This window comes from Staurois parvus, unplaced genomic scaffold, assembly GCF_062004578.1.
Source record: "Staurois parvus isolate SC_StPar_1 unplaced genomic scaffold, SC_StPar_1.0 ptg000353l, whole genome shotgun sequence".
Lineage (NCBI taxonomy): Eukaryota > Metazoa > Chordata > Amphibia > Anura > Ranidae > Staurois > Staurois parvus.
The window spans coordinates 1,920,330-1,942,351 of record NW_028318149.1 but is presented as its reverse complement, the minus strand read 5'-3'; the positions used below and the strand labels follow the sequence as shown (position 1 = coordinate 1,942,351).

Sequence of the window (22,022 nt, the reverse complement as noted above, 5' to 3'; positions counted from 1 at the left end):
TCGCATCCTACGTAAGTGGCGTTGCAGCCCTTGGATGTGGTCTGGCAGATCGAGGTAGTTATCTGCTCCGGCCTCCTTTTGGAAATCTGACTCTCTTCATGCTCACGGATGATCACCAAGGGTAATGCCTGCCTCTTCTGCCACTATTTCCTGTTGACTTTGACAGCCTATGGCTCAGGTGTATGCCATTCAGGGGCGGGCACCTTCCTTTCCTGTGTCAGCACATTTCACCAGGCCGCTTAGTGTCTCCTGAGAGTTCAGACATCAAGCATTTGTATCAAGTTTGTAAGGCGGCAACCTGGTCATCTGTGCACATTTCTACAAAGTCTTATGTAGTTGATTTTTTGGCATTTTTGGATGCTCATTCTGGCCGCAAAGGTTTGCAGGCTGCTATTTTTGAGGTTTTTCTGGGATCCTTTGGGGCTGTTCTGAGGTTTTCGTGTTAACCTGGTTGCTTCTTTTACTTGTTTGCCCACCCCTTGTTTTGGCACTACATTTGGATGTCCCTATCTTATGAAATTAAAGCGAAGAGCAGCTGTGTCCATCAATAAACTCAGAGAAAGTGGAATTTTTTTGTGCTCACCATAAAGTCCTTATCTCTGAGTTCATTGATGGACAGCATCCACCTCTCTGCTGGAATTTTTACTTCTAACACTGCTTTGTTACGAACTGGTGACCTATGCAGTGAATGGGGGTTTTATGCAAGAAGGGACTGCTCATAGGAGGTGCAGAGTATTTTGAGGGTTTTTTTTTTTTTTTGGCTTTGTGTCCTGCTCCTGGGAGGTGGTGCTATAAAACCCTTTTATGTTATGAATATCAAGAGAAGAGCAGCTCCATCAATGAACTCAGAGAAAGGGATTTACAGTGAGTACAAAATCCTATTTCATTTGTAAAATTCGCAATGCTTTGTACCAGAATAATAATTTTAGTGTAATTTTAAAATTACAATGACCCAAAGCACACAGCAAAAATGACCACACAGTGGTTGGAGCAAATGGTGAATGTCCTTTCATGGCTTAGTTAGAGCCCAGACATAAACCCCAGTAAAAATATGTGGAATAACTTGGAAGACTTCAGTCCACAGTCACCATTAAATTTAACTGAACTTGAGCAGCTCTGTAAAGAAGAGTGGGCATATATTGCAAAGTCTAGATGTGCAAAGATAGTGGAGACCTATCCCAACAGACTAAATTCTGTAATTAAAGCAAAAGGTGGTTTAACAAAATACTGAAACAATGGGTGATCCTTTTTCCAACTCAGTGGTTCTGTTTTTGAATTTTTTTTCTGACATGTTGGTGTTATTTTTTTCACTTGGATGTTATAAGTTATAAATGCAGCTGGAGGAAACAAAAAGCATGCCTGTCTTCATTTCAGTTTGCAAAGCAACAAAATGTGATTATTTTAAAGGGAAGCTATTCTCTTCTATACCCATTTTGTGTGTGTGTATATATGTATGTAGCCGAAATGTAAAACTTTCTCTGCTGCATAGTTGGTTAACAGGTGCCAGAAGCACAATGATTAGAGGGCTTTGTACTGTAATTATTATTATTATTTTTTTTTTAAACATAACTTTTTTCATTTCTCAAGTTAGACATGAAATAATTTTGGAAGAACAATGTGTCATATTCTGAATGTAGAGCCATGTCTATACTATCTGTCTGAAAAGTTTTCCAAGTGTCCAAATGACTGCCATTCTTTTGGTTTACGTTCTTTGGAACTGGGTTTTAAATGGGGATTATGTACTTGGGGTAACGGTATCTGGTATTATTAAAATAGGATTTCTTCTTGTTTCCATCTAGGAGACAACAAAAGTAGGTGAGGAAAGAGCTGTGGTGCATACGTTAGAAGCCAGACATCAAAGCCCACTATGCAGCTCAGAGTCGGTGCAGAAGAAGGTGATTTCTCAGGTATCCTCGACATCATGTGGCAAGGAGTTTGATTTCTCGCCCGTCCCGCTCAAACTATTTCCGCTTTCAAATAAAATGGAAAAAATAACACCGGAGCATGATATCCAAACCTCTAAAAATTCTGACTTGCGTCCTGCAGTTTCTGCTAGTATTTTGCCAAACAAAGTGGAGGATAATGAAGAGATGGCAAAAGAGATGAATATAAAACCAGCCTCATCTCCGAATAAAGGTTTGTTTTTTTCGCCACTAATAATTTTAAAGCAGTCTGCTATATTTAGTTTTCTTGGCATTTAAAATTACACATTTTAAAAGTTTTGCTAAGGTATGTAGTTAATGCGAAGTAAACACAGATCCTGAGCAATAAGTTACCATATTAAAGCTGAGACACTCATTTAAACAGCAAAGGGTATGGCCATAGACCTCTTCAGACTCCTGAAGCTGGTGGAAGCGCTATGCATATCTTTATAGTACGGTGATGTGCTTAGCCAGCATCAGGAGCCTTAAGCTGCCGGAGCGCTATTAAATGAATTTTGGAATTTGAAAACAAAAAATGGCCAGGAAGAGAACTCACATTACCTGCTACCTTCTGATCAGAGTATACTTTACACCAGTCGTCATTAAATGGCGGACCACAGACTTGAAGCTCCTGTTTGGACTGTTGGCCCGGCAGACTAAAGTGCCTGATCAGCTGTCATTGATTGCTAGGACTGCGGGCATCCCAACAAACGCAGACATCACGTCTGCGCCACGCTCACTGTAGTTTTATGTTGCTCCTGGCTTCCACTCCCTGCATGCCCGCAGAGTATGGTGTGCCGTCACTTGGTGCCCTGCCCCCTTTAGCAAGTTTCTCCATCTCCTGCAGCTCGGTATCGCTACTGGATCTCACTCTGTCTGCCCGCAGAGTATGGTGTGCCCTCACTTGGCACCCCACCCCCTTCAGCAAGGCTCTCCACCCCCTGCAGCTTGCTGCCGGCTCCTGCTCACTACCTGCCCTCAAGGTGGGGTGTGTTTATACATCAAAAATATTTATAGGGCATGCTGATGGGCACATTTTATGCTAAAGAGCACTCGGGCACATTTTGTGTGTGATGTCCCTGGGTGGCCCCTCCCCTTACCTATTTAAGAGCTGTCAAACCACCAGAGTAGGTAGACGGCTGGAAGCCATCATCAGAAGGGCTTCCAGATTCTGATAAGCCCCCTGCCTGCAGACCCCCACAACCACCAGCCAGGGTTGTGGGTAAGAGGCCCTTGTCCCCGTCAAGAGGCCCTTGTCCCCATCATTTCTTCACTATAGCTCAGAAATTCAGCTGTCACTTTCCCCCCAGCTAAAAGAAAGAGGTTTCTTTTTCGTTTATTTCCCCAAGTTAAAAGAAACAATGTTTCCTTCTAGTTTCTTAAAAGAAACAAAGCTTCCTTTGTGACAGCTCTGTGAGCTATAGTGAAGAAAATAAAAGCCGGCAATTGCATTTAAAAGTTGGTACCGACAGTTCCTATTACGAAAGACTAATTCATAAAAAATTAGTAAACCGAGGCATTATTTTTAAAGGATTTTCATTTGTAAACTAAAAATTACGTTAACCAAGGCGTTTTGTAAACCGAGGTACACCTGTATGTGCCACTTTGTGTTGGTCTATCATATAAAATCCCAATAAAATACATTTACATTTTTGGTTGTAACCTGACAAAATGTGGAAAATTTCAAGGAGTATGAATACGTTTTCAAGGCACTGTACAGTGACACTGTCACATTCGGCCATATAACGACCTCTGTTTCGCAGCTGGTTTTTACTGGGCATTTAACTCTTTGCTTATTTGCAATATGTCATGTAAGCGCAAATGAAGCAGTTCTGCAGGCCTTTCCAGCTAACTCACTGTTCCGATGCAGATTTCAATGTTCCTTCGCAAGTACTTACTGCTTGAGTCTGTATGCTTCTCTGAGTTTTCTCTAGCTCCAATTGGTGCTCTTTCGTTCTGTGTTTTCCAAAGAGAAATTATCGGCTATGTCAGATTTTGACAAACATCGCTGCTGTGATATTTCACTGCAAACATAATTCTATACCTTCTCCAGTGATGAGTGTAACCTATCCTTTTTGAATGATTTTGTGCCAAAGGAAGTTCAGATTGTTGATATAACACCTTGACCTAAAGATACTATTTTGGTTATTGATGCGTTGCATACATGTCTGTATATGGAGCAACCTGCGTCTGAATTCTCAAGTCCCCACTCTGGAGTTCTCTTAAGAGTTCTAAAGCTGTTGACACTTTCTCAGTACACTCTTTAATACAGCCTGTTTTGTATGGTGCATGGTCCACTCCTGTCAAGCTATTTTCACTTTCCAAGCATTTGCTGAGCAATACCCTTTTGAAGAGACATTTTCCAAATGTGGGTGATTTCCATTTTGGATCTTGTCATTCCTTGCCTAAATAAACCACTAACTGTTTCATTGAGGGCATCCCAGTGTTTAAGGGCCTAGGGGACAAGAGATTGGAAACCCTTTTCAAGTCCTTGTTCTTCCTGACAAGCCCTGTCTGCAACATTTTATTGCTGTCGTGTCTATTTGCCAAACCTTGATGATATGGACCAAGGATATGATTAATGTACCTGAGTCAATCCTAACAGAACCTTTCAAATTTGTGAGCAAGTCGTCATTACAATGAGGAAGTGCTCCCAATTTCTCATTGTTGGGGAAAATCTGTTAGCCTTTGTGTCCACCTGGAACAAAAGCATCTTGGATGCATGGGTGAAGGATGTGGTGTCCTGGGGTTACAAGATAGAATGGTAATCTCTGCCTCCTTCCCAATTTTTCCTTTTTTCCAACCTCTCCACAAAGACTACAAGTTACTGCAAAGCCCTCTTTTAAAGAGTTATTGCCATTGTTCCAGAAAAGGAAAGGGTTTTATGCAAACCTATTCACAGTTCCCAAGTCCAGTGGAGGCATACTTTCCATTCTGGATCTGAAGGCCACCAATGTCTTCATACGGGTGCAAGAATTCACATGGAATCCACCAGGTCAGTCATTGCTTCCTTTCATCTGTGAGATTTCTATGGATATCAAAGATGCCTACGTCTAACTTATCCTTAACGATTGTAAGGTCTCTCATTTCTGCAAGGAAGCTGATAGCCTCTAAATGGGTGTCTGCTTCCACACCAACCATAACAGATTGGATTTCTGATATGAACAGATTTGTTTGAGAAGAATACGTATCTCCTTTGTAATGCTCCATGCAAATTTGATGCAATCTGGTATAACTGAATAGAAGTGATGTACTCATATCTTGCTCTTTAACATTGTATTCCTTCTTACATTATGTGCTGGATAGTCACCATCCTTGTTGCTTTGATCTATTTGACCGCTGATGATACTCCGTGTCTTGTGTTGCACTAATACTTTCCCCCCTAACCTGTTCTGCTGTCCTATGTGGCAGTTTGTTTCGCTGTCTGGTGAAAAAAGAAAAATGCCTACTTGTCTTGTCCTCATATTTCCAGCTCATCACTGCTACCTGTGTTTGCTGTGGGCACACACTACCAGTTCAAAGCTCTTCCCTTTGGTCTGTCCACTGTACCTCGAGTATTCACCCAGGTGTTAGCTAGCCCCTGTGCTTGCTCTGTTGTGTTCACAGGGCATACCTGTCATGGGATTTTTTTTCCCCCCCAAAAGGACAAACGCTTGACTCTCTGCTCCCTTGTTTAGACTCAGTCCAGGAACTGGCCATCTATGTTTTCCTGGGATAGGTGGTGGCCTTCTTCAAGGCAGTCCCTTATGCTCAGTTTCACTCCAAACCGTTACAACTCAGCATTCTGACTGCGATTTGCCTGACACCCAGCAGGTGCCTCTTTTGGCTTTTTAGCATCAGACATCTGTTTCTTATGCAGGCCATAGATGGGTCGAAAATCGGCCGATTTTTCGGCCGAAAATAAAATCAGCTGATTTTCGGATCGTTAGTGGGCTATTTGTTCGGCCGTTTTTCGGTATTTTGGCCGGTTTTTTTTATCGGTAAAGTTGGAAAAAAATCAGCCGATTTTGCCGATCGGCCGAATTTCGCGGCAATGATGGGCAAATCGGCCGATTTTTTACCGATAAAAAATCTGCGCATGAGCAGTGACCTGCAAGAGGAAGACAAAAAGAAGAAGAGGATGATGAAGAGGATGATGAAGAGGATGATGAAGAGGATGATGAAGAGGATGATGAAGAGGATGACGAAGAGGATGACGACGAAGAGGATGACGACGAAGAGGATGACGACGAAGAAGAGGATGATGACGAAGAAGAGGATGATGACGAAGAAGTAGAAGAAGAAGAGGATGAGGACGAAGAAGTAGAAGAAGAGGAGGATGAGGACGAAGAAGTAGAAGAAGAAGAGGATGAGGACGAAGAAGAAGAAGAGGATGAGGACGAAGAAGTAGAAGAAGAAGAGGATGAGGACGAAGAAGTAGAAGAAGAAGAGGATGAGGACGAAGAAGTAGAAGAAGAAGAGGATGAGGACGAAGAAGTAGAGGATGAAGGATGAAAAATAAGAGGAATTCCAGTCCGGCAAAAAGTGTCCCTGCAGAGAGCTCTGCTATTTCTTTGACAGTTCTTTGACAGTTCCTTGACATTTACAGAGGTTGCAACATTGTATCTATTTGTTTCCGAATAAAAACATCTGTATCCTAAATGGATACAAATAGATACATTGTTGCAACCTCTGTAAATGTCAAGGAACTGTCAAAGAAATAGCAGAGCTCTCTGCAGGGACACTTTTTGCCGGCTGTAGACGGGATGAAAATAGGCCGATTTTTTTTTTTTTATACCATTGGTAACGTCGGCCGCTTGAACGACCGCTTTTTCGTTTTTTAAAAGAAAAATCGTCCGTTTTTCTCCCCGTCTATGGCCTGCATTAGACTTTAGGGCTGCCACCTGGTCTTCTGTTCACATGTTCTCCAAGATTTACCAGGTGGATGTTTAGGCATTATCTGTTGCCAGTTTTGGGCATAAGGTCCTTCAGGTGGCTCTGATTAATCAAAGCCAGGAGTAGCTGTGTACATAGAGTAGCTCTGGCAGCTGCTGATTAAAAAAAAAAAATAAAAAAAAAATACAACACTGTTCAGAGGTGAGTGGAAAGATACAAAGTTACATTTTGCTTTTGTATCTTTTCTATTTGCTAATGTCAGTTAAATCAACCTGACAAGAAAAAAAAAGTAAATAAAATCTAATTTCTAAATAACTTTTCAGTGCTTTATACCAGAATCGTAAAACAATAAACAAAAAAAAAAACAATATATGTATTACCTTATGAGAAAGTTATTCCTGAATAAACCGGTTCATAGCAAAATTATTATTATTTCAGGTACTTATATAGCGCCGTCAATTTACGCAGCGCTATATATATATATATATATTGTACATTCACATCAGTCCCTAACCCTCAAGGGGCTTACAATCTAAGGTCCCTACCTTGCATTCATACATACACATACTAAGGCCAATTTAGACAGGAGCCAATTAGCCTACCAGCATGTCTTTGGAGTGTGGGAGGAAATCGGAGTACTTGGAGGGAACCCATGCAAGCACAGGGAGAACATGCAAACTCCAGGCAGGTTGTGCCGTGGTTGGGATTCAAACCAATGACCCTAGTACTGCCAGGCGGAAATGCTAGCCATTTAGCCACTGTGCTGCCCAGAATTATAAAAAATGCTCTAATGCAGGGGTAGGCAACCCTTGGCATGGATGCCACAAGTGGCACTTGACTCCCTGCCCATCAGCAGAGTAGCGTAGGGAAATGTCAGTGAGACACAGCTTCTGTCACACTGTATTCCAACCTCAGAATTCCCTGCACCATAGCCACACTGAGGGGAAGGCACTGTTCCCCCATACATTGTACAAGATGGGAAACAATATTTGGTTCTCTAACTTTGCTGTAGCTGCAGTTTTCAACTCTTGTGATGGGGAAGAGATCAGGTGCAGTTCTGATAGGGAGGTGGTCCCTGTTTCCAGGAGGACGACGATTGTGATTGGCCACTGCTAAATCCAATCACCGTCCTGCTAGCCCCACCCACCATCTGGAGGAAGATGATTTGCTTGTTTGCCAGTACCAATCTCAGAAGGGATTTCACTGTGATTGAGAAAAGCACAGTCGGGTGACAGTTTGTGGAATTAATGTTGCGCTTCTGGGAACTTTGCTGAAATATATACACTATATTGCCAAAAGTATTAGGACGCCTGCCTTTACACGCAAATTAACTTTAATGGCATCCCAGTCTTAGTCCGTAGGGTTCATTATTGAGTTGGCCCACCCTTTTAACAGCTTCAACTGTTCTAGGAAGGCTGTCCACAAGGTTTAGGAGTGTGTCTATGGGAATGTTTGATCATTCTTCCAGAAGAGCATTTGTGAGGTCAGGCACTGATGTTGGACGAGAAGGCGTGGCTTGCAGTCTCCGCTGTAATTCATCCCAAAGGTCTTCTATCCGGTTGAGGTACAGGCCAGTCAAGTTCCTCCACCCCAAACTTGCTCATCCATGTCTTTATGGACCTTGCTTTGTGCACTGGTGCGCAATCATGTTGGAACAGGAAAGTGCCATCCCTAAACTGTTCCCACAAAGTAGGGAGCATAAAATTGCCCAAAATGTATTGGTATACTCACGCTTTAAAGTGTTATTAAACCCAGGACTCTGCATTCATTATATCTGGTCTCCCATAGTACACACTACATGGAAATGCAATTATGTTGGTAAATGTAAACTGCAAAATACCTTTTCCCATCAGCAGTTAGCAGTCTTGTGACTTCTATCAGTGTTCAACAGAGCACTGGTTAAAGCTTGTAGGAGGAGCTTTCCTTCTGCTCTAGGAGGATGCAGAACCCCTGACCTCTGTCTGAACAGTGCTGATTGGCCCTATGCTCATCACATGCACTCTCCCAAGAGGAAGAAAAAAAACGTCTCTAGCAATACACACCAAACTGAGCATGTGCAGAGTGTCTCCACACGATATGTCTTATCAGGAGATAAGAGGGGGACACTGGAAGAAGGAGAGGAACAGAGAATACAGGATCAACAGGATCAAACATCCTTTTTACACAATGTAGAGGATTAACTCCTTAGGTTTCACAATGAGTATAACAAGCATGCTTTACTGCATATACAGACTGATTTTACTGTTGTGGGTTTAGTAACACTTTAGGAGTTCCCTTCACTGGAACTAAGGTGCCAAGCCCAACCCCTGAAAAACAACCCCACACCATAATCCCTCCCCACCAAACTTTATTCTTGACACAATGCAGTCAGACAAGTACCGTTCTCCTGGTGACCACCAAACCCAGACACATCTATTGGATTGCCAGATAGAGAAGCGCGATTCATCACTTCAGAGAACACATCTCCACTGCTCTAGAGTCCAGTGGTGGCGTGCTTTATACCACTGCATCCGATGCTTTGCATTGCACTTGATGATGATGTAAGGCTTGCATGCAGCTGCCCAGCCATGGAAACCCATTCCATGAAGCTCTCTATGCACTTTTGTTGTGCTAATCTGAAGGCCACATGAAGTTTGGAGGTCTTTAACTACCACTTCATGGCTGATTTGCTTTCCCAGTTGATTGCACTTTGTTATAATACAACCAACACTTGACCGTGGAATATTTAGTTGCAAGGACATTTCACAGATGGACTTATTGCACAGGTGACAACCTATCACGGTACCACGCTTGAATTCACTGAGCTCCTGAGAGTGACCCATTCTTTCACAAATGATTGTAGAAGCAGTCTGCATACCTAGGTGCTTGATTTTATAGGTCTGTGGCTATGGAGGTGATTGGAACACTTGACTCTAATGATAGTGTGTGTATCACTTACTACTGACCCCTCAGCTCTGTGTCATCCACTTCAACTGACCTCTTCATCACCTATTCTAACCTATTCTATTTCATCACCTAACTCCTGAACTCTGCCTCACTTCAGAGCCTTTGAATCACTTACTACTGAACCCCTGCACTCTGTGTTTCCTTCCACAGCCAGTATCCAGCTAAAAAAAAAAAATCACACCCAATTTCTGCTGCAGCTCACTGTGCTACATTTTTTCTCAGCTGGAAAGGCCCAACTTATGATCTTGCACACAGGCTCTATGCTTTCAGAAAATTCCCCTGACCTGAGCTCATCACTGTGTATCTATTCCAGATGCTTGTACAAACACATGGGCTGGAATGCGAGAGGCAGATCAGCGGGGATGAGTGTGCCAGGACAGGTAGCTGTGTCACATCTCTGCTTCCTTGTGCCACTCTGTATATTGCGCAAATAGATGAGAAGAGGGTGCAGCAGTGGGACAGATGAGCAGGGGCTTCAGTGTTGGGACAGCTGAAAAGGTGGATTCAGCGTTAGGACATATGTGCAGGAGGTGTACAGCAGTTGGGCATACAGTATGTGCAGGGTGGTACAGTGTTGGGGCAGATTTGCAGGGGGATACAGTGATCTGAGGTGTGAAGGTGCCTGATGTGGGGCTGATCTGAGGACTGGAGGTGCAGGAATTGGAGCTGATCTGAAGTGTGAAGTTGCAGGAATTGGGACTGATCTGAAATGTGAAAGAACGGGATGTTAATTTCTAACAAGCATGTACGTTATAAAAGTTCCTTTTTGTGATTTTTTTTTTGTCTTTTTTTTTTATAAAACCAGCACTCACTCTTACTGTAAAATCCTTTTCTTCTACTTCATTGGCGCAGCTCCCACCTCTCTGCTTTATCATTACTCCTGCAATTGCTTTTGCGTCAATCTAAATATGTTGGGACTGGGAGGGGCTAACAGCTTTTTTGGAGATATAGAAGTGCAGCGCTATAGGTACCTCTTCCACAAGATGTACTATGTGAAAATTATCTCATATTATAACAATATATAAATATATAGTGCTGTGATTACTCTCAAATAACAGGTGAACAAAAACACACAGCAATCTTCATGCAAGTGCTCCCAGTTGAATAATGAATCCACAGTGACAGGGGTGCCCCCTCACCTTCCTGCCCAGGCCCCTCAGGACCACTGAGCTAGATAGAATGCCTCTTTTGTTATCCTCCCAGGACACCTTGGGAACCCCCTCAGCAATAGCGGTGGTACTTCCTCCAGTCTATATCCAACGAATACCTCCAGATATCAATACGAACACCTCTCCATACATGTCCCACATAAGGCAAAGAGATCCAACATAGTGTAAAACTGCATACTTTTATTGGAAACCACACTCTAGATACTACTCACATTTGTGCAGTTCAATGTCCGCATTTCACCACACCATGGGTGTACTATTTGTGTGGGTCCTCACAAGGTGCACCAAGATGGCGCTGACGCCGGATATGACGTCACCACGCGGTCCGTTAGGCTCCTCCCACTGGCGTATCTACGCGTTACGTCACGATTGGTTTCAACGTGACTTCATCAGGATACACCATCAGGACTTCATCAGGATTGGTGCACCTTGTGAGGACCAATCCTGATGAAGTCTGGTCTGGTATGGATTTGTTTTTTGGGGGGTTTTTTGTATTTGCAACATTTTTTTTTTTATACATTCAGCTGTCAATGGGGAAACCACTGACAGCTGATGAGTCATTGCTTTTTTCAAGGACGCGGCAGCCGGTTTCTCGGCTCTCTCCCTAACAATCAGCTATTCTTCACACAGAATTCGGATCCATCGATAAATTTCGACCGATTTACAATCTTTCAAAAAATTTGGAATGGGGGGGGGGTGTGACCAGGTGCATGGAGCATGGAGCAAAAATCAGCACCGGAGACCTGCGGGAGGCCTGTCCGACGGGGACTTAAGCAAGTACATGTCCCGATCCTTGGCCGAGGCCTCGGGCACCCCGGTCTGCAAGATGGCACCGGCACCTCTCCCTGCAAGATGGCGCTGGCACCTCTCCCTCGCTCATCCACCCAGGACACGGAGCTCCAGGAAGAAGGACAGGTAAGCCCCCGGGGCTCCCCCCCCCCGCACAAAGGGATTCCATCAGCCAACACAGGGTCCACAGGCTACACAGACACCTCGCAGCCCTTCCCCAGCATCTCTCTGCTCTGAGGATGGCTGGGATCTGCAGTCCCACATGAGGTCCCTGCACACCTACATGAAGTCCCTTCCCACAAAGGCAGATTTTGAGCTTTATGTGAAACGTATTGAAAGCATATACAAGCAGGAAATTTCTGATCTTAAACAAGACATTTGCGTGCGTATGGAAGAGATTGAAAATACAGCTGACGGCCTATGTAATGCCTTACAATACCATAAAGAGACCCTTAACTCCCACACGGTCTTAATACAACAGCTCATGTACCAACAGGATGACATTGAGAACAGGAACCGCCGTAATAACATACGGATTCGGGGAATACCTGAAACCATCGAATCTAAAGATTTGGCTGCAGCGGTTACCGCCATCTTTAATCAATTACTACAACAAGCTAAAGACACCCCTATTGAGCTAGACCGCGTACATCGCACTATGGGCCCTAGAAACCCTGATCCATCTTTTGTCCGTGATACCCTCTGCAGGGTCCACTACTTCAAGGTCAAGGACGCCATTATGCGTGCAGCTAGCACGCAGGATACCATGCCTCTTCAATGAAGTCCTGGTGATGCTCCTCCCTGACCTCTCCTGTCAGACACTAGCCATGCGCAGGGCCCTGCGCCCTCTCACTCAGATGTTACTGGAGAGACATATTCGCTACCTGTGGTGGTTCGCATTTCAACTACACGCCTCTCAGAATGGAAAATCCGCACAATTTTGTACTCCTGGGGACCTGCCCACATTTCTTAGTGTGTTCGAGTTGCCTCAAGTGTCCCTTCCGGCTCCCGACCCCGGGCCTCCCATTTTCCTCGCCCTGGCAGCAGTCTGATTGCAGGAAGAAATGTTCCAGATTCTCCACCCAGCAGATCCCAGAGGGCTGATCACCTTTCGAGTCAACTAGGACTGCACTAAACTGTTGGTTGCTCTTTTTGGACCTGTGCCTTATACTTAAGCCAGTTGTTTGTTGGGTTCTGGGGCTGTGGCTTGGGGCTGGTCCTTTTGGTTCCGCCGCCGACGTTTGCTGCGGCGGATGGGGATGCCTTCAGCCATCATCTCGGAGGTCCTAAGCCCTCATTATTTTTTTGGGTTTATACATACCTTGCCGTTGCAGGGTTATGCTTATGTTTATTGTCAAGGGGGGGTTCTCCCCTTTTTCTTGTGTTCTTATGCCTGTTCGAGGGTTTACTCAACATGTTTCATGGGAGGAAGTCATCCTCACCGAGGGTGGCCTTTCTCTAAGTTATTTACCTGCAGGAGACCTGGGTCGGGATCGGATACATGATCCTCTGACATTCCCCACCTAGGCCTTCAGTGTATTATGTAGTACCACACTGTGTTATCTAGACAGTTCATCAAATCTGTCTTAGTTTTCTCTGCTCATTTTCCTTCTTTTTCTGCTCTTTGCTTCTCAGCTTTTCCTACTTTTCCCCTACTCCTTTATTTTTTTTTCTTTCTCGGGAGTCGGGGATGGTTTGGGGAGCGCCATTGGTGATCTACTCTCCTCCTATTTCATCGATGACCCCGATCAAATTTTCCTCTATTAATTGCAGGAGCTTTAACACCCCAGAGAAGAGGAGCCAGATGTTATACCATTTCCATAAACATAAATCGCAGATCTTGCTTCTCCAGGAGACTCATTTTCGCTCCGATGGTATCCCGGCCCTCCGTAACCGCTTTTATACGCAATGGTATCATAGTACTAATCCGCAGGCATGATCCAGAGGTGTATCGGTGGCTTTCCATCATACGTTTGGCCCGGAGGTCTTGGACTCACTAGTTGATCCAGCTGGTCGCTATCTTTTCCTTAAATTGAAATATCGTAATTTCGTCTTTACAGTGGCGAACGTTTATGCTCCCAACCAAGATCAGGCTGCATATCTCACAGCGGTCCTCTCTAAGTTGTCCGCTTTTGGGGGTCCCTGTTTCATTGTTGGAGGAGACTTCAACATAGCTCTCTCTCCAGATCTAGACACATCTGCGGGTAAATCTTCTTCCTCCTCGTCGGTCTTATTTCAAGTCAAGTCACGTTTGCATGACGTACACTTAGTGGACGTCTGGCGTATCCAACACCCTTCGGAACGAGACTAGTGTTTACTCCGCAGCTCATGAGTCCTATAGTCGTATCGACTATTTATTTATTTCACAGTCTTTTCTAGATTATGCGACTTCATCCTCTCTGTCATTTCTTATGGTTGGACCATGTCCAGCCTCTTGTATGATAGAACAGGATCTATCCCAGATCGACCTTCTGGCTTTACTATGGGGTTACAGCCAAGACTATCAACGTTCTTCCGGTCTGTCCCCATTGACTGTGGCTGTACTGCGGTTGTGGTATAAACAGGGTGTCATTACTCTCTTGTCCTCTGACCCCTCTCCTTTATCACTCTTAACTGGGTCTATGGTGAGTCCTTGGCCCCTGCGCCTGAGATTGCTCTACTCTCTATATTGCCGGGCTCATTGGCTCAAAGCAAAAGAAAAGTCTATTGCGCTTTTTTCTTTCTGCGGCCCGTCAATTGATACCCCTATTTTGGAAAACGACCACCCCCCCACCTCTCCCGCTCTGGGTGTTCGTGCTCAATTATATTATGCGTATGGAGGAAATACTGGCGTTTGCCAGTGATACCTACAATAAACATAAGTTACTGTGGTCAATCTGGCTCCATTTCTCCTCCTCTTCGACTCTTCCAGAGATGTGTTCCCCTGTTGGGCCCTGACCGATTTGTGCTTGCCCCCCCGATTCAATTTTTCTGGGGGGTCCTCCGGTGTGGCCCTGTGGCTCACATCAGGTGCGGCTGGCGGGGTCGCCTCGATGGGATCCTGGAAGAGGACAGCCTCTGCCCTGCTTTTTGCTGTCCCTGTCTCCCGATCCCCCTCTTCTCTTATCTTTTTATATCCCTCCAACTGACTTCTTTTTTTTTTCTCTTCTCCTTTCTAATTTCTCCCCCCCCCCCCCCTTTTTTGTTTTTTTTCGTTTTTTTTTTCATTAGGATTCAGATTCATATTCTTGTTTATAAGGAACTAGCTCATTTTGTCCCCTACAACTCGTTGAGGATGCCCTACTCGACACTATATTTATTCATATCTCTGTAATACATTTATGTTATTGATCCTTACATTTTGCCCTTTTTTTTTTTTTTTTGCATGAAACTATTTTCACCTATTCACATGGATCATTGTCACATTTGTGCGATGGCTTTTCCTATGTCTACTTGTACTTATTTTCATTTTTTTTTTCATGCCTTGTATTGTTAAACTGTTGAAAATGTAATAAAGACAAATTTGCCTTTAAAAATTCGGAATTCATTAGAAAAATGAATAAATTAAACAAATTCCGAAACGAATCCACAAAACAAATCTAGTAACATAATTAATTTATCTGAAACTAAACTAATTTTTCCATTCTGCACATGTCTACGTGCTACTGCTTTACTATAAAACTGATAGTGGAGATTTTACTGGACTGGCTTACAATTTTTTGTTTTGCCGCTATCCAATCTTCTTGTAATCTACAGTAAAACCCAAAGATGAAAGATGCCCTGCGTACCCTCAATGGGCTCCAAGAAAAATTTGCTGCTTCACAACTTAAATAGTGGATTCCATGGTTTGGTTTGCTTTTTTTCACACCGTTTTTTTTTTTCTGTGCTGTCCATCGCTTTTCTGACTTTGTGGGGTTTTTTTCCCCCTTTTTATAATATTTTATAATGGATCTTGTTGGTCTGTCAAGCATGAAGCTCAGTGTGGTGTTGATCTTTTTAATGCTGCTGGATGCAATCTTTAATGGTGTTTTCCTAATATAATATCTTCTGCAAAGGCCAGAACATACAGTATACTTTAGAAGAATTTCTACAAGTTATACAATCTCTGACCTACACTAAACACCTATTTTACTGGTTGGCTTTTCCCTGTATGTTTGCATGCTGAATTTAGACTTCAAGGAAAATTTCCCTTTGGTCTCATCTTGTAACGTCTATAATTTTATTCCTTTTATATTTTCGTCATGGAAGGTTTCTAGCTACAATTCTCAAATGTATTAATATATTGTCTTTCTACTTCCAGTTAGTAACTGATCCCTTTATAGTATTTTATATGCTACTTTTCCCTTCTGTTTGTCATGTCAGTTTCGCTTGATTGAACTTCATCTGTTATGGCTACTATTTTGCTTTCTTTTTTCTTTTTCTTTTTTTTTAACTTACTATTTGTTGAAAAGTTTCAGGCCTCATGCACACTGGGTGTTTTACAGCTGCTGTTTTGGGTGTCAGACTTTTTTTTTTGTTGCCTCTAAACTCCCCTGCATGTTTTTTTATGTGTTCATGCACATAGGCTTTTAGCAAAATTTTCTGGCAGGAGAGTTTAGTGGGAGAACAAAAACCCTCTGCCACGGTGTTCTGGAGTAGTAATGTTTTGAAAGAAAAAACACTGACAGCACCTACACTCTACGAAACCCCGCTAAACACTGGTACCCAGCGCTTAGCAGAGTTTTTTGGGTTTTTTTTTTTTTAAGCGGAGGCCGCCAGAGTCCTTAACCAGTGAATAGCTGGTTGTTAAGGAGCGGGCCGGGAAGCCAGCAGCAGCCTTAACAATGAATCAGTCATCAGCTGTCAGTGGAGTTGGCAGCTGAATATATAAAAAAAAATTTCGACAATAAAAAAAACTGTGAAAAAAAAACGCCAAAATTAAAGAAAACAAAAACGTGGGGTCCCCCCCAACATCCATACTAGGCCCTTATCCAAGCATGCATCCTGGCAGGGCAGGAATAGGGGGAAAGAGCGAGCAACCCCCACCAACCATACCAGGGTACAAACTCCCCATCCCCCCTCCCCCCAAAGCACCTTGTCCCCATGTTGATGGGAAGAAGGGCTTCTTCCCCACAGTCCTGGCCATTGGCTGTGGGGGTCTTCAGGCGGGGGGTTATCGGAATCTTTAACCTTTAACAAGGAGGCCCCAGATCCTACCCCCTCCTTATCAGCCAGCTGTTTACTGGACACTGGCGGCCCTGCTTCTTAATGCTGAAACTTACACACTAGGCTAAACACTGCTAAACGACAGCAAAAATGCTAGAACATTAGTGTTTTTTGTCCAGCGTTTCTAAAGCAATTTTTAGCTTTCTAGTGTGCTTGAAGCCTTGCAATGTACATATGTGCATTTTCTTACAGCAAATAATTATTCCAAAAAAACACATTCAGTAGTAGATAATACATAGCACACAATTTTCACTTCAAAATCAACTCACAGTAGCAAGCAGTAGCTGGTGTCATCAGTACCAATAGCAGTGAAAAATAAGCAGCACAAAACAATATAGACTGAGATAAATGCCAATTATGCATGTTAAGTAATGGTGGAAGTAATGTAATGCATTATATATACCAATGGTAAGATTTACATTAGTAGCAGATACAGTCAGGTCCATAAATATTGGGACATCTACACAATTCTAACATTTTTGGCTCTATACACCACCACAATGGATTTGAAATGAAACAAACAAGATGTGCTTTAACTGCAGACTGTCAGCTTTAATTTGAGGGTATTTACATCCAAATCAGGTGAACGGTGTAGGAATTACAACAGTTTGCATATGTGCCTCCCACTTGTTAAAGGACCAAAAGTAATGGGACAGAATAATAATCATAAATCAAACTTTCACTTTTTAATACTTGGTTGCAAATCCTTTGCAGTCAATTACAGCCTGAAGTCTGGAACGCATTGACATCAACAGCCGCTGGGTTTCATCCCTGGTGATGCTCTGCCAGGCCTCTACTGCAACTGTCTTCAGTTCCTGCTTGTTCTTGGGGCATTTTCCCTTCCGTTTTGTCTTCAGCAAGTGAAATGCATGCTCAATCGGATTCAGGTCAGGTGATTGACTTGGCCATTGCATAACATTCCACTTCTTTCCCTTAAAAAACTCTTTGGTTGCTTTTGCAGTATGCTTTGGGTCATTGTCCATCTGCACTGTGAAGCGGCGTCCAATGAGTTCTGAAGCATTTGGCTGAATATGAGCAGATAATATTGCCCGAAACACTTCAGAATTTATCCTGCTGCTTTTGTCAGCAGTCACATCATCAATAAATAGAAGAGAACCAGTTCCATTGGCAACCATACATGCCCACGCCATGACACTACCACCACCATGCTTCACTGATGAGGTGGTATGCTTAGGATCATGAGCAGTTCCTTTCCTTCTCCATACTCTTCTCTTCCCATCACTCTGGTACAAGTTGATCTTGGTCTCATCTGTCCATAGGATGTTGTTCCAGAACTGTGAAGGCTTTTTTAGATGTCGTTTGGCAAACTCTAATCTGGCCTTCCTGTTTTTGAGGCTCACCAATGGTTTACATCTTGTGGTGAACCCTCTGTATTCACTCTGGTAAAGTCTTCTCTTGATTGTTGACTTTAACACACATACACCTACTGTCAGGAATGGATTCACCACTGGTGGTGGGACTCACCTGCCGTGTGGGCTGCAGTACCAGGGCTGGCCAGCGGGTGCTCTCAGCAACCAGAAGCTCACTCCTGCAGTCAGCCATCACCTGAAGCTGATTGCAGGAAGTGTATTTAAGGAATGGCCAGACCTGCAGTCAGGGCCTTGGTGTATGTTTCCCATGATCCCCTGTACCTGGTATGCTGTGTTCCTGCCTATCTGCCTAGTTGCTGACCCTGCTTTGATCCTGACCTCTGCTGACCGTCTCCTGTTGAACCCCTGGCTTGCCTGACCATCCTTCTGCCTGATCCTCTGTACCGGTCTGCCCGTGAGTTACTGAACCTGGCTTGTGACCCTGACTATTCTCTGCCTGCTCCTCCGGTACCTCACTGCCCGCACGTTGCTGACCTGGCCTGCCTGACACTACCCATACGATCCATCCATCTCGCACGGATCCAGTCACTACTGTCCAAACCTGCCAGCCCCTTCACATCAGGCTTTCCCCCGGTACATACCCTCGGCGGACCCCTCTACCACAGTTGGATGCACTCAGAGGCCGTGACCTGGTCTCAGTCCTGCGCCAAGTCCATCCCCACCATCAGGGGCTCTGGTGAAAAGGCAGACTGGGGCTTAGACTCCGCTCCCTGGGGATTCCTGTTCTGTGGGACACTAGAGATCCCGCCGGGCGGTGCGTGACAGTACCTTACGGCCCGCCTGACCATTCCACCTCTCCAGCCCTGACTACGCCTGTGTTCCTGAAGCCTGCTACTTCCCTGTGTCAGTCCACACACCTCTGGTCATACCCGGATCCCTAACACCTACCTCCTGGAGAGTGTTCTTGATCTGGCCAACTGTTGTGAAGGGTGTTTTCTTCACCAGGGAAAGAATTCTTCGGTCATCCGCCACAGTTGTTTTCCGTGGTCTTCCGGGTCTTTTGGTGTTGCTGAGCTCACCGGTGCGTTCCTTCTTTTTAAGAATGTTCCAAACAGTTGATTTGGCCACGCCTAATGTTTTTGCTATCTCCCTGATGGGTTTGTTTTGTTTTTTCAGCCTAATGATGGCTTGCTTCACTGATAGTGACAGCTCTTTGGATCTCATCTTGAGAGTTGACAGCAACAGATTCCAAATGCAAATAGCACACTTGAAATGAATGCTGGACCTTTTATCTGCTTATTGTAATTGGGATAATGAGGGAATAACACACACTTGGCCATGGAACAGCTGAGAAGCCAATTGTCCCATTACTTTTGGTCCCTTAACAAGTGGGAGGCACATATGCAAACTGTTGTAATTCTTACACCGTTCACCTGATTTGGATGGAAATACCCTCAAATTAAAGCTGACAGTCTGCAGTTAAAGCACATCTTGTTCATTTCATTTCAAATCCATTGTGGGTGATGTATAGAGACAAAAATGTTAGAATTGTGTCGATGTCCCAATATTTATGGACCTGACTGTATCTGCTGTAACCAGAAGCACACATCTGGTAAATTAGGAAAAACGTAGAAATAAAGAAAAAAAATAGGGAGGGAAGTAAAGATGAAAAAAAAGGTTGGGGGCAGAAAGCTAAGAATGGGGCGATTTATACAGTGGGGGGAGGGGGGTAGATGTTTGAGTAAGAGGAGGTCTGTAACCCCTTTCTCTGCCTCACAATAGATATAACGGAGGTACTCTGAATATGTGAACTGGAGACTACATGTACCCTATAGGTGTAAATGTATGTCTAGGATATGCTAGGGGTGCCAAACTGTTAAATTTAATAATATTGTTAAGCCTAACTGATACATATTCCATATTATAAACATTGTGTATGTGCTTATAGGTCCTCTTTAGATGTCAAAGATATCTTTTTCCATTTTAAAACAAACAGACATCTGGTTGCAGCCAAAATGTGATTTAGTCCTAGTTTCATAGTTTAATTTGGCAAATTTGGATATAGGTAAGCCCAGGGCTTGACAAATTTGCTTTGAGTCTAAGTGACCGCTAAAAAAGTTAGGAGCCAGTTTTTTTTTATTTTTAGTGTAGCGTGGGTTGTCAGCGCCTTGGACTTCACGTTATGCGATTTGCCAATCGACAGTCATGGCAATAACCACACCACGATTTACTGTAGGCACCATTGAAAATAATGGCACCTGAACCTTCGTTCTGTGATCACAGCAATACTCCTGCAATCCTAAAACTCCCAGGTGTGAATGGAGCTGCCCTGGTTCACACATATGCGATTTTGTAGTTGTGTAGTTACCTACATGGTGCTATACAAGGTCAGGACAATGGTCCATTCTTGTGGCATCCAGACCTTGACAACTCCTTTGAGGGTATGCCCATTGTGACGAGCGAAGCCTGGACCTTAGATGGGACCAGTGGCATGGAGAAGGTAGGACAGCATTTCCCTCTACCTTTTTAAATATCAGCCCCTGGCTATACTTGTCCGTTTTGGATCATTACTTCGATCTGTAGTACATTAGTCCTTACAAGACACACAACCACACAAAAATAAAATTGAAAGCACAGGTTATCCACTGTTTTTTTCATAGGTGTTCATGTCTTAACCACTTGGCAACCGCGGTATAGCAGATGTACTGCTGCAGGGTGGCTGCTGTGTGTAGAAGTATACATACAGTTGTGTTCGAAATAATAGCAGTCAGACATCACTAACCTGATCAATCACTGTTTTTGGTAGAAATGATATTTCTACATGGCAAATAATTTACTAGCAGGTGTAGTAGAGTAATAGAAATCCAACAGACCCAACAGTCATGACATGCATGCTGCTGATTCTGTGTAATTGAATCACTAATTGAAAGGGGCATGTTCAAAATAATAGTGTGGAGTTCTACTAGTGAGGTCATTCGTTCTTTGAAAAACAGGTGGCCCTTATTTAATGAAGGAAGGCAGCAAATGTTGTACATGCTGGTTACAGTGCATTTCTCTCTGAAATTCTGAGGAAAATGGATCGTTCCAGATATTGTTCAGAAGAACAGCGTACCTTGATTAAAAAGTTGATTGGAGAGGGGAAAACATATAAAAAAGTGCAGAAAATGATAGGCTTTTCAGCTAAAATGATCGCAAATGCTTTAAAATGGCAACCAAAACCTGAAAAATGTGGAAGAAAGCGAAAAACTGCCATTCGAATGGATAGAAGAATAGCCAAAATGGCAAGGACTCAGCCAACAATCAGCTCCAGGAAGATCAAAGAAGGTCTAAAGTTACCTGTGAGTACTGTTACAATTGGAAATTTAAAAATGACAATTTCCTGCGCTCAGAATGGGCCCTCTCTCTATAGCTGCTGACACTTGCCCTCCTACCAATGTGAGTTAAATCAATACATACATAAATAGTGCAGCGCTATATAATAAACTTATATATAATAAACTTCCTCAGGGGGAAGTCACGTGATTTAGCGTGACGCAACGCGTCGGTGCGCGAGGAGGAGTCTGGGAAGCGCGGTGACGTCATTTCCGGCGTGGCGGCCATATTTGAAATCCCTATATCAAACCCATGCAAGGCAGGCATAGCATGAGGTGAAGGAGCCATATATTTGTTGTAAGAAAGAGGAAATAAAATGTGAGTAATTTTCTTTCTGCATAAACCAAATATTAAATGCGGTTTTACACTATGGGAGTCTTCTGTTTATGTATGTACCGGAGAGGAGTTTAGAGTGTACAGCGGTTGGAGAGATC

General features: G+C 43.6%; 1 protein-coding gene across 6 annotated transcripts in view; it reads left to right on the top strand.

The window, feature by feature from the left end:
• TNRC18 (trinucleotide repeat containing 18) overlaps nt 1–22,022 on the top strand; it is a 454,956-nt gene that overhangs the window by 135,526 nt on the left and 297,408 nt on the right. For all 6 annotated transcript variants that reach the window (XM_089684713.1, XM_089684717.1, XM_089684716.1 and 3 more), the window contains exon 9: nt 1,800–2,136. In XM_089684713.1, the coding sequence (XP_089540839.1) occupies nt 1,800–2,136 (337 nt within the window). The remainder of the gene's footprint in view (nt 1–1,799; nt 2,137–22,022) is intronic.